Source organism: Lissotriton vulgaris, chromosome 2_1 (genome assembly GCF_964263255.1).
Source record: "Lissotriton vulgaris chromosome 2_1, aLisVul1.2, whole genome shotgun sequence".
Lineage (NCBI taxonomy): Eukaryota > Metazoa > Chordata > Amphibia > Caudata > Salamandridae > Lissotriton > Lissotriton vulgaris.
Genome location: NC_141687.1, coordinates 1,553,946,965 through 1,553,960,630, shown reverse-complemented (window position 1 = coordinate 1,553,960,630; position 13,666 = coordinate 1,553,946,965). Strand labels below are relative to the sequence as shown.

Sequence of the window (13,666 nt, the reverse complement as noted above, 5' to 3'; positions counted from 1 at the left end):
TAAGAGCCAAACGGAATTGCTCAAGCGAAAAAGACTTCAAGAAAGAAGCAGAGGTCATGACCCAAAGGTTTAAAACAAGGGGATATAGCAATAAAAAAATCAAGGCAGCTATGTCCAAAGTCAATATCCTCAATCGAACGGATCTGCTCAAAGAGAAGGATCAGATCATGAAAGACTCCATCCCCACCACCAGATTTATAACTGACTATCATGGTCAAACTAGGGAGGTGAGGAAGGCCCTGGATAAATTCTGGAATGTCCTTACACTTGACAAGGACATCGCCACAGTCATCAGCCCACACCCCCAAATCACTTACAGAAAGGCTAAATCACTTAAGGACATCGTCTGTACCACGCTAGTTCCCAAGAAAACCAGCAGCAGTCCAGTAATGGGATTTTATGTATGTGGCAGATGTAAAGCCTGTAAGAATAGCGTGAGTACCAAAACCATTAGACTATCCAAAAACCTCGACCCTTTCAGCATCCGCATGCACACATCATGTCATACTGACCATGCTGTGTATGCGCTCATCTGCCCTTGTAAATTGACCTACATAGGCAGCACCAAACTCCCTGCCAAAGACAGAGTGCTACAGCACATGAGGGCTATCAACAATAAAGATAAAAACTATCCCATAGCCAGACACTTCGAATCCTTCCACAAGAGTAACTCCAATCTCTTGTCCTTCTGTGTACTGACATCCGTACCTCTTAGGGAAAGGGGGGGCAACAGGATACAGGAACTCCGAAGGTTGGAATCCATTTTAATTATAAAATACCGAACCATGCAGCCTGAAGGGCATAATCTGGATGAAGAACTTGAAGTACATCTGGGTTAGCTGTTGTGCATATAGACCTGTTACTATTAGCATATGGTTAACTGTCAGTTCAGCTGTTAACATCATTTTGGTTGATGAGATACTTGTGTCGATGCAATCTTGCGATGAAATTTGTCACACATGCACAGTTAATCACTGAATGTTCCTTTTTTTCACCAGATGTTTGTGAGAAGTCACAGGAGATGGCAATGCACGAGCACTTGATCACTTTATCACGTATGGCAGTTGGCACGTATGGTCGGAAACACGGGCGATGCCGTCCCAGCAGGTTCATGATGTATTCCTTATGTTGTTGACATGACATATATGATTAGCCCTGTTTGACTTTGCCCACTGGGGCGTAAGATGGACGTTTGAAAGTGCAATTGACTTTGTCTTGCAGAGACTGGCTGCCCACTGGGGCAAAACTGAACATTTTCAAAGGGCGCTTTGAATTCTAGGATTTGCCACAATGAGATTTAATTTTATCATTCCTCTGGGCACCCCACTACTTAACACCCATCATTTGCGCCTGTAATATGCACAATATCTTGTTTTGTTTGGAATTTGCAGAATGAATATTATTGCATTGTTTCCGTTTAGACTTTTATTTATTTTAAGACCAACACGCAATTGCTTTTTGTTTTGTTAATCATCCAAAACATGGAGCGTTTCGATGTGCATGCAACATTGTAACACACTGCCTTTCAATTGATGTACTGCCTTGTGTTCGAGCCTTGCAACTCACCATTCTCACAAGTCTTTTCACTATTTTCACTGTAAGTCATGTGACGACATTTAAACCACTGAGTCACTCTCACTCACGCTCGTGACCAAGGGGAACTTTTCCTCGAAACACGTTGAGTAGGAGCTAAGCATTAAAGCTCGTTAAAACTGCAAAGCTGGCCTGGACATTCCTTTTTTTGATCGTGTGGGATACATCTTTGGATTTCTTGGGAGTCGCTACCCCGTCCAGGCCCTCCGCTGCAAGGGGCAGGGGTTCAGAGCGCAACCGCAGCTTTGGATATATATATATATATATATATTACCTACTGGCGGTCGGCAGTAGGTATATATAGTTAGGACCTGACCCTGACCCCCTAGGCCTGCTCAGGGGGTCCCATAAGGACCCCCAAGGCCCAAAAAAAATGTGGCAGAGGGGAAAAATCGCGGGGTACGCGCACCATATGCATACCTCGCTTAGGTACGTGTACACTGCGCGCACCCCGCGATTCCCCCCCCAACAAAAATTTTTGGGGGGGGGATGGGGGGTCCTTGTGGGACCCCCTGAGCAGGCCTAGGGGATCATGGTGCTTCTACCCTGTCCCCTTTTTGAGTTCTACACGTTTGTTTTTCTTCATTCCTGTGCCTCAGTCTACCGAGGCACAAGATGGCTGCCAACAATTTCTGTTTTGGAGTGTTGATAAACATTGGCAGCCAATCAGCATGCAGCTCGCGCACGCGAAGGTCCACGGTACGCGTATGGTGCGCGCTTATAGATGTATAAATGTTTTTCCTTTTGATTTTCTCAGGAAGTACTGGAGGGATTTACACCATTTAAGCAAAAGGCGATCTGAGAACCAAACTCTACCTCTCTGCCAAATTTGGTGTAATTCCGTTCAGCCATTCGGGCTGTAGCCGTGTCTAATCGTCCTATGGAAAATAACATGGGGAAAACACGTTTTGGGACCCCCCTTTTTTTCTCAGCCCCCACTTGACGAATCCCCCCAAAACTTTCAGGGAAGAAGCGGAGCAGAGCGGGACATCTTCTTTGAGAAATTTGCGAAGATTCATCAACCGGCGCCAAAGTTATTCCCAATAGAACGTTGCGGATTTCCTATGGAAACTAGGTCCTAACTATATATACCTACTGGCAACCGCCAGTAGGTAATATATATATATATATATATATATATATATATATATATATATATATATATATACATATATACAAAATATATCCAGCTCCCACAGAGACATCCATGAAAGAAGGCACAGACTCGAGGTAGTCAAGATACGGTGAACATTTATTTTCTCAGGTCCTCTCTCAACTCGTGAGATAAGAGACGCATTTCGGCTTGCTAGAAGCCTTTATGAATCTGGCTGGCACCATTTTCTCACAGTATATATAGCCCTTCCCACTTAAGGCAATGGTAGACATAGACAACATACTCTTCATTGCGCTGTCACAATTTCAATCCTTTGCAGTACACACATGTTCCTTCAGTTGAATATCAGCAGTGTTTACAGGTAAACTAATATGTAATTTCTCAATTGCACAATGCAAATCCGTAATTTACATATTTCACCAAATTAACTTTTGCATGGGTAAATTAATTTAACTTATAGAAAATGTTGCACGCCATAGCGGGAATATGATGAATTTAAGAATGTGCCGCCAGAGTCTCATCATGTATCGCCTTTCCTAAAAACAACAAATTGTTAAATACATTAAAAGAACAGTGCTGCTGTTTCACTGAATTGTCCAAATGGAGGCAGCCTATATATATATTCACAGAAAAAAACATAGGTTTCCGGCACAATATATTTAGAAATTACCATTTAAAAAAACCTTAGAAATTCACAGAAAAAACCATAGGTTTCAGGGATGTTATACTTAGTTGGACATTTCACTCTTACAAAACCAGAGAAATTCCGTTGTTATAGTTAGTTCAGCTAACTATAACTTGCGCCCCCGCAATGCAATGCTGATGATGTCACATATTACATCATTCATGACATGGTCAGTGACATCACTTTTTCTAATTTCTCAGGAACTGCTGAACGGATTTACACCATTTAAAAAAAAGGTCTCAACCTGAACCAAGCGGTACCTATTTGCCAAATTAGGTGTAATTCCGTTCAGCAGTTCGGGCTGTAGCTTTGTCTAAAATTTCCTATAGAAATTAATATGGGGCAAACAAGTTTTGGGTCCCCCCTTTTTTCTAGGCCCACGCTTGACGAATAACCCCGAAACTTTCAGGACAGGAGCTGACCGGAGCGTCCCACTAGTTTTCAAAATTTCGCGAAGATTTGTTAATCGGCGCCAAAGTTATTGAAATGAATGAGACTTAAATAGCGCACGACTTACCCTGGGGCATCTCAGCGCTTGCTTAGGGAACCCGTCCTGGTATTCCCCTGTGAGATAACCCTGGCAGGGTATCCACAAGGTGAAAGTCAGGCATCCCACCGCGAGGGGCCGTTGTGGAGATTAAGCAAGCTATTGCCCAGAGTCGCAGAGTGTGAACCCGTGAGTCGAGAAGGCACCGGAGCGAGAATTAATGAGTCCGTGGAATTTTTTTTTTGAGCCCAAGACCTGCCGAGGCGGGGAATTGAACCCTGGTCCCGGGCCGAACTCAAGCTCCAGGTCTGCCGCCTCTAACCCCTGAGCCACACTTCTCCACTTATTGGGAAAAGAAGAACACTTTTTGAATAGAAACTAAGTCCTAACTATAACTATACATACATATGTGCAGAGAACCTACCGCCCTTGCTAGGAAGACCAAGGGCAGAGGGGGAAACACAGGAACAACCCATGAACATAGATTTGCGCCCTTAGCTGAGGAATACCCCGATATGTGACTTTAAAAGGGTGTACTGAGCCACTCTAGCAGCACACTTAAAGCAGTAAGCTCTACTAACTCATACATAGGTTACGCTGAACTACCAACACAATCGATCAAACCATTAACTGTATACAAAGTAGCAGCTAGCCTAATACCTAATCAAACACAAAATAATTCTTCACAAAACAAGACTCTTGAGAAATTTGAAGGCAAGCAATTGCCAATTGCCCTTGGGGTATAGGGAGAGAGAGATTAGGCTAGGCTACATTGGTAATAGTACGAACCAGATAAGGCACACAAAAGGAGGATATATTTTGTCAACACAGTCCCAAGGATGGCCATATATAATCCAGCGAGGTCCCCCCAGGATGCATTGGGAAAACCAAACACGCCTGCCAGCACCAAGGATGTACGTTGTTACAACGCATGCTTTTACCACGCATGCCTTTACAATGCAGGTTTTTCAACGCAAGTCGTTACAACGACTTGCGTTGGGGGGTGCTGGATAGTGAATAGTTAGTTTACTATTCCAACTCCAGTCCCCGTGGATAGTAGGGAAAGTGTTGGATAGTAAATTAAACTATTACCTATCCTACCGCGCCCCCCAGCGCAATTCGTTGTAATGACTCGTGTTGAAAAACCTGCGTTGTAAAGGCACAGCGTGGTAAAAGTTGCGTCGTAAAGGATGTTTCCCCAGCACCGAGGATACAAGGAGAGGGTGGCCACATACCTAAAATAGTGCATATTAATGAACTACAAAAAAGGGAAATAGGCCAGAAAATATATTTAACTAATGTACACAAGACTGCCACAGGAGCTAGGGAGTATGAAGACTCGCTTAAAAATAAAGTCATTCATTGGATTAGGCACAAGCAACACTGTCAGTTGTGCATTTAGATATAGTAATGGCTGAGTGCCTAGAGGGGGAAAACAAAAGGTTCGACACAATCCAGCTGACTGTCGCCACTAGAGAACTAGTACAGGGATTACTAGCAATGGACTTGGGAACAAGTATGACAAGTAGGGTGACCCTATGTTTCAAACTGCACAGACCATTCAATTCCCTAGTACCACAAATAAGGCACAGACTCTCTTCTGCTAACAACGAGCTACAGAGCCAACAAATGCCAGATCTTGAAACAGTAGATTGACTGAGCACAGCAGAATGGGCAAACCTGAGGATAGACAAGCAGCCAAACCAGGAAGGGAACTATAGGGGCAGCATGATCTCAAAGGAGGAGGATGCACGGGGATACTTAACACAGAAACTAGTAAACAATGAAATAAATGGAACTAAAGATGTAGGGCTAAATCTGGAAGGATTACACAAAATTCACAAAGTACAGGCAGAAGGACATTCACTTTTAGCCATAGTCTCATGGAATGTTGCAGGCCTAAAACAAAAACTTGAGGACCCAGATTAATATTTGTCTGTTCCAGGAGACATGGCTGACAACTTCACCATATAAGTCAGGATACAAACATACTACAAAAATGCTATCCCATATCTGAGAGGCAGGCCCTCGGGGGTGGCTTGTGATCTGGGTTAAAATAACCCTGGGAATAGGAACTGGTATCTACAACATAAATTCATCTGATATACTTGCTGTACACCTAGATACCAATACTAACAATAAAGCAAACCTGTACTTATTTAATGTCTACAAGTCTACAACAGACCAGCAAGGCAAACCTTAAATTCGCATTGACTTACTAGGCAGTGCCCTCTACTGTGTAAATCCACATAACACAGTAATTGTATGCAGTGACTTTAATTGCACATACGAACACTAAATGTTCTAGAAATGCTAACAGAAGAAAAGGATATGGCCAAGGGATTGACCCAGTTAGAAGTTGGACCACTGAAACCGTGCACTAATGCTGAAATACAGATAATACAGTTTAGTCTAGAATACGACATAAGGCCGTGCAATAGAAGGATGAACAATAATAGGAATGACAACCTCACCTTATATACATTTAAACAGGGTATTTCAAAATCGAAAACAGACTACATGGTGCAAGGCATGCACAGCTGGAGTAGGATCTTGAGTTTCAACATAGATGCAAGAGAGGACAGTGACCATCGTCCTCTCTGCCTAGAAGAAACTGGTTACACAACAGGGAACCAGTTATCCAAAATAAGCTCCCCAAAAACTCAGCCTCTAATAGGAAACAACTGTAGAGTTGTCAAATGACCTTTCCTTACAGACAATATAGAGATCATGACCAGCATTTACAAGGCAGTTGCTGAGGTAGTAGGTCCCATTGTAAAATCAAGTGGAATCCCACTAATTGAAATGCACCAATTGTTAGTCACAAAGCTAGAACCCATTCTCACTTGAGCTGCTAGAAAGAAACCTAAGCAAAATTATAAGATGGAACCAAAAAAATAACCCTTGGTACACCCCTGACTGCAGGAAGGCCAAAAAAGTCTTACTTGAGAACTTAAAACATAGAAACGCCCACCTAATAAGGGGGGCTAGGGATAGCTATTAGAAAGCACTGGCCAATGCAAAAAAAGAACTGGGAGGTAGCCAGCTGGACGGATCTTCTCCAGGCTACAAAATCTAATAATGCAACATAATTCTGGAAAATAGTGGCGCTTGGAGGCAAGGACAAAGTAGCCCACACTGAGCACCACTTGGATCTTGCAGCCTGGACTGAACATTTTACAAACTTTTTCAGGTTACAAGTTTGCCACTACTGTGTACCACGGATCTGAAAACAGCGTGGGATACAGGATCTGTTTTAGCTTGGAAAAAACTGCACATGTGATAGACACCATCAAGCTGGGAAAAGCCCCAGGATTAGATAGACTCCCTGGCGACCTGTTTAAAAATGACATAGAGGATATGATTTCCATATGTTAATTTGGTCAGCAATGCTATAGCGGCAGGCACTCCAATGCCGACTACATGGAGAGGGGCTGAAATCGTCCCCATCCATAAAAAAGGTGTTAAACAAACACCAGAGAATTATAGGCCAATTAGCCTAAGAGATTTACTACAAAAAATTCATGCAAGACAACTTCTAAACAGTCTAAATGAATGGATAGATAATAACAACATACTGTTCCCTTACCAGGCTGGATTTAGAGCTTGCACAAGTATGATAGATCAAGTCTTTAGGCTTTGGTGTATTATCTGGAAATATACCAAGATAAAGGGGGGGCACATCTACATAGCATTTGTAAATTTAACAGCAGCATTCAATCTAGTACCTTAGAGGATTACTGTGGGCCTCGCTGAGAAAACAAAAAGTACCTGCAGACTTGCTAGATCAGAACGCAAGGCTACACCATGATAACTATGCAAGAGTCCACTGGGGTACCAACGGCGAGCTTACTGAACCGATCCTTATAGCCAGAGGAGTGAGACAGGGATGCGTCCTCCGCCCACCCTGTTCTCACTCCTTATTAATGATGTTGTTAATTACCTAGCAAAACCCAAAAACGACTCCCCAAGATCAGTGGGAACTTGGTCCAACACTATTATTCGCCGACGACACCATCCTGCTCTCACAGATGCCGAAGGGCCTGCAAAATCCAACAGATGCCTTTAATATGTATTGTAATAAAACAGGCCTTGAAATCAATATTAGGAAAACCATGTATATGGCCATAAATCCTAACAAGGACTTCAGAAGTAACCTCAGAGTGAACAACCAGAAATTAGAATATGTCCCAAACTTCACCTTCTTAAGTATACTATTTGACTCAAAGCTGTCCTGGAACAAACAGATAAACCATTCTGTACTGGCGCTTGCACAGGGGTCCGGGGACACTCTTAAAAAGTATAGCCTATCCTTAAGTAAACCAATCACACCAGCGCCAGAGATCTACAAATGTAAAGTACAGACAGCTGTCCTATATGAATCAGAACTTTGGGGGAATGGTGATACTAAGCAAATAACACATGGGGAGAAAAGGTTTGTAGAAGAATTTTGGGGTTACCCTTAGCAACACCACTCATCCCAATGTTCTATGACCTAAATATAAAGCATATAAGGTGAATCGCAGCACTAGACCAGCCATTTTATTGGATCAGGTTATGGTCAACGCCAGAATTGGCGGTCTACAGAGAAGGCATCAAAGAGCTTCTAGCCATTGATAGATGTCTAACCTTTCCTTGGCTTAGAATTGTTAAGAAATGGTTCATAGAACTTGGTCTCTTTTCTTACTGGACTGAACCACACAAACTAGTGCAAAGATCTAAGAACACTCTGAAGCGAAAATACTGGGGACATGTCCTAAATGTACTTCATCAAGACCCTAATCTGGGCAGATTAACAGCGTAATTTCTCAATGTTACATCTAACCCATGCTTTGAAGAATTCCATGAAAACATCCAGCCACACCTGGCGAGAATCTTGTACCTGAAATTTAGGTATGATACTCTCCAGATTAAAAGTTATACCACAACTTGGGAGACTCAGATGGGTGAACCTGCACTTTAGGCTTTACTGAAAACACTGCGCATGTCCTCTTGCTCTGCCCAGCATACGTTACGGCAAGGAAGAAATGGATTCGCCATTTGAACAACAGGCTGGGATTCAGAAAACAGCATGATGCCCTAAGAGTGTTGAAATACCGTATGTAATATTTGCTACATCTAAATACCGGCTAGGAGTAGAAGTTACCGAAGCAAGATGGGGCTAAAGTTGTGATGCTGTAGCGAATAATATGTACCTTCCCTCGAAATTCTGGAAATTCTGCACCACAAATGATGCTAGTTTTTATTGTAAATACTTTATATTGTTTTTAATATTGATCCATCTGAGCAAGATGTGGCTCAAATTGTGACACTGTAGTGAACTGTATATTCTTCTCTTTCCTTGAATTTTTGCACTGAGAATGATGCTAGTTTTACTGTGAATATTGTATATATTGTTCTGATACATTTTTAGATATTAGTGTATTTTAAAGTTTTTAAAGAAAACAAAAAAAAAAGCTATTAAATACATCGAAAAGTATGGCCTCCGCCAGGGATCTGAAGCTAGGTGTAAGGACAGGCACTTTTTTTTCTGGTCCAAACACTTGGGTCGAAATGTAAATAGAAATGCCATGTATGTTATTGCACTATGAACGACATATAGTTGGATGTGGAATACTTAAAAATGCGTTTTATTGTGAAACTCCTTAAGGCCTATGGCCGAAATAAACGTATTACAATAAAAACATGGAATAAATGCAGGCACTGCTGCAGGTGGTCTTACAACAAGGCCGTCAATACGAAACACACAAGTCACTTGTTGACTGGACAAGTTCCCTGATCCCTAAACAAGGTAATTGATTGTCTGGAGCACGTCTACCTTCGGATGGAAGATAAGTGCCTGTGGACGAACAGTGACAAAACTAAGATACTAATGAACTGTAGCAAACAGAGTATAACTTACCTTCTGGCTGGCCACAGAAGCTTGGAGAAGCACACATACACCCCAAACACATGCACTCTTCTGCTCAAACATCCAAGTGTATTTGTAGTCAGCCAAATGATTGCAGCCATCATACAAAAGGTTTTACATACAACTTGTAATGACCTGAATAGTATTCCCCATAATTCAAATGAAGTCAGAGTGAAATTAAAAAATCTTGTTCTATTTAGTTTGGACTAGTGCACTATAGACTACATAGATGTCAAAAAAACACGTATAAGCTCCAAAGGATCCAAAATCAGGCGATACACTGAAAACGGATCAGACCCTATGGGCACTAAGCACCCCACTGCCCACCCATTCTTGGCTTCCATCGCAACATCATTCAAAGTCGTTTGCACACCATAAAATGCCTAAGGAGAACCAGTCACAGACAACCAGAGTACACTGTCCCCATAAAATGTCTTGCAGTGATATTTTGTGCCAGGCAACGCCTGACTCATTATACAAGCTATATTTTGACTGAAGCACAGAGGTAAAACCACCAGAGTACCAGAATCCTGTGCTGCATGGTAACATTTTGGCTACAAAGATGTCTTAAATGCAGACCTCTTCAAGAAGAACTTTCACCATCCTTGAAACATCACTGGTCCACCACCAGTCTTGTTCCTATGGAGTCAATGCACATGATTATACTACACTTACCCATTCATCATGGACTGACTCAGAAATCACACTGAGGGGGTTTCCTGCTGTCCTCTGACAGCATGGCCAGTCATGCCGTTCCTATGTTTCAATTACTCCAGAACTGTTAAGTTAAATAAGTATATATCCATGTGTAATCAAATCTTAATCATAAACTAAATGTGTATGTGTTGTATTCAGCTTAACAGTCATCCAACATAAATACAGCGATAAAAGACTATAAAATATAATATGAGGCCACCATAACCTTTTGATATTCAGGACAAAAATCATGCAAGAGTTTGACCGCATTGAAGTCTATCTGAAACTTATACAAATCAGTCTTAAGAGATCATATTATATTGACAAAAACAATTTTACTTATTTTAACTTTAACTAACCATTATTATTTTAACTTTTATTAGTATTTTTATCTTCCCGAAAAATAGTCTTATTTTAAGAAGTTAAATCCACTTTCTTTATTAAACTTTTACGTTTTTGGAGAAATAGCTAGACATCGTGTAATTACTGAACAGTATCCCTACATGTTTATTTGGACCTAATCTCTCCTTCCCCATCATTCATAATAACGCTTTCCAATGTAGTTAACTTCCCCATCCCCCTATCAAATCCTCAGCTGTAAGCTTTCTGGGTGATTTCTGGTTGATTATCACCTACCTGAGCATCCTCATGGAATAGGTCTTTGACATGTCCCTCTTCTCGCATACAAGTGCCATCATTAAGCAAATGGGTCTTGTCTTTTGCATTTAATGGGTATTGGGTGTCCGCATCCATTGTGCATATGTCAGTATAGTAATGTGAAGGTATAACAGTCAACTCCTATGACTGCCCAAACTTCCTCGCCACGGAGATCTACGCAGATACAGCCAAGTCATGATTTATTGACTCCTAGAAGAGAAAAGACAAAAAAATAGTTGCAGAAAATACGTTGCAGCAGCTTCTGCATTTTCACAACTATTTGAAAGCCTTAGACAAGTGAATAGGACATGTGGGGTGCACGTTTTTCATAATTCCAACGTTTGCTGTATTGGCCGATTCACGGCCAAGTTCTATACTACGTGTCTTTGCACAAGTTATTTGCCAAAGAAAGTTATTTATCTGAAATGCCGGACTATAATCTAAGGCCCACGAAAAACAAATAATATTATGGGAGAAAAGCTGCACATGACAGCTATTGTTAAACATCTCATGTTTAGGTCGTTAGTATTATGTTCAGGTCACCCAAAAAAGAATTCCAGGCAGCCAGTTGAAGATTAAGATTTACCTTGTTGAGCTGTTTTTACCAGTGGGTGGGGGAAGGGAGAGATTTGGGTTTGTTTCTTTTCTTTAGAAAGTTAGTTTACCGAGTTCTGCAGCATTTGGGGGAGGTGGGGGTGATGCATGAAGACGGGACTAGTGGGACTGCCTTAATGCCTTGTGACACAGGGTGACTTCAGAGTTTTCTCCCTCCTGGAATGTATAGAGTGTGCTCCTTCTTAAAGCGGAATAACATAGATATTGAATGCTTGCAAGAAAAGCATTTGGCTAAAACAAATGGAGGGGGCAGGTGTTCTCTTCCTCTTATTCGACATATGCAAGGGGTACATTCATATGGGAGGCTCTAGGCGTCCCATTTACACACATACATACTCAGAGGCTGATGTAGGGGGAAGGTATGTGCTGATGCAGGGCACCTTAGATGGTAGGGATTTGTCCATACTAAACACATCTGCCCCTACTACGGATGATGCAAGCTTTTGTATTCCGAGAGGTCTTCGATATACCCATACTATAGCTGGGCGATTTTAATTGTGTGTTGGATTCGACACTGGACAAGGATCCACCGAGAGTAGGAACAAAGCCTCACGTGGCGAGGGCCTTGTGGCTTGTGATGCAGAACTGGGTTTGCAGGATGCCTGGAGATTGGTGCACCCCACACACAGGGTCTTCATATTTTCTTCCTGGACTTATGATGGAGCAGGGGAGAAACAAAAACTTTTTGTACCCCCTATGAAGTTATCTCCTCATAACTATATTATTATTAATTCGGTGAAGAATGTAAACTAATCAACAAAGTATACATTGGTTTTGACACTATTAATGGGGAAAACTAACTGCTATTTGCAAAAACCTTACTTTCTAATAAAATTGAGTCTAATTAATATAGAGCTTATAATGAAAAGAATAAAAAAGAAAAAGAGAAACCTTCATGGTTTAAGAAAATCAAGAACTTTTTAAAGAAAGACAAAGAAATAGTGGGAAAAGTGCTTCCTCCGCCGAAGACGCCTGCATCCTATATGATGACGAAATATGGCTATCATACTTGGATTAGGTTGCAAAATTGGGTGAAATATACTAAAGATGATGGAGTGTTGGCATTACCAGAAGTAGGTTAATTTAGCACAGCAGTGACACGGAATTTCAGAGAGAAAATGATTAAACCTGAACCGAGACCTAGGCCAACACAATTTGAGGCTTTAATGGAATGAGAAGATGAGATATATGAGAGAGAGAAAGATTTTGAGATTCCCGAATTAACCGATATAACACAAGAGGGTTGTGGGGATCGACTCATGAGAGCAGAATGAAAAGATGGAGGTGTGCTGATATGTGGGATGGTATGTATCCTGTCAGAACAGTGGATGAAATGGTAGGACGAAAATGTACAGAAAAGAGAAAGCATGGAATACAAGAACAGAGAGGATGTGGAATCAGTGATACAGAAGATGACGTTTTGGAGGATATCTTAAATAAGAGACTCCCTCCCTATCAACAGACTTCTGCAGTGGTGACACCCAATGAACCGCCAATGGAGACTGAAATTAATAAAACCCCAAACAGATATACTGAATTGAAGAAACAATTTGAACAGGAAATAACACAAACTCTAAAACCTAGTACTTCTGAATTAGAAAAATCAACAAATGAATTAGCTGAGAAAATATAAGAATTAACAAAAAACGAAGAAGCCGTTACTGTACCCGTAACTATAGGATCTGTGAAACCAGCATTTGCGAATCAGAAAATAGATGAACATTAATTGACAATTCCTTTAAACTCTAGCAAAGTATGAGAAAAAAATGTATCCTGACCTTAAAGAAATGAAAAGTATGATTAGAAAAACCCCACCTGTTAATTTAATGATGAATCAAAGTCCAATATATAGAATTCCATTGGGATCTGAATCTGCAATTGAAACCCCAGAAAGGAGCATGGATAAAA

At 41.3% G+C, this 13,666-nt stretch overlaps 1 protein-coding gene across 1 annotated transcript in view; it reads right to left on the bottom strand.

The window, feature by feature from the left end:
- SLC12A8 (solute carrier family 12 member 8) overlaps window positions 1-13,666 on the bottom strand; it is a 740,719-nt gene that overhangs the window by 475,757 nt on the left and 251,296 nt on the right. The window contains exon 2 of the mRNA XM_086957437.1: window positions 11,123-11,353. Coding sequence (XP_086813563.1) covers window positions 11,123-11,239 — 117 coding nt within the window. The 5' untranslated portion in view covers window positions 11,240-11,353. The remainder of the gene's footprint in view (window positions 1-11,122; window positions 11,354-13,666) is intronic.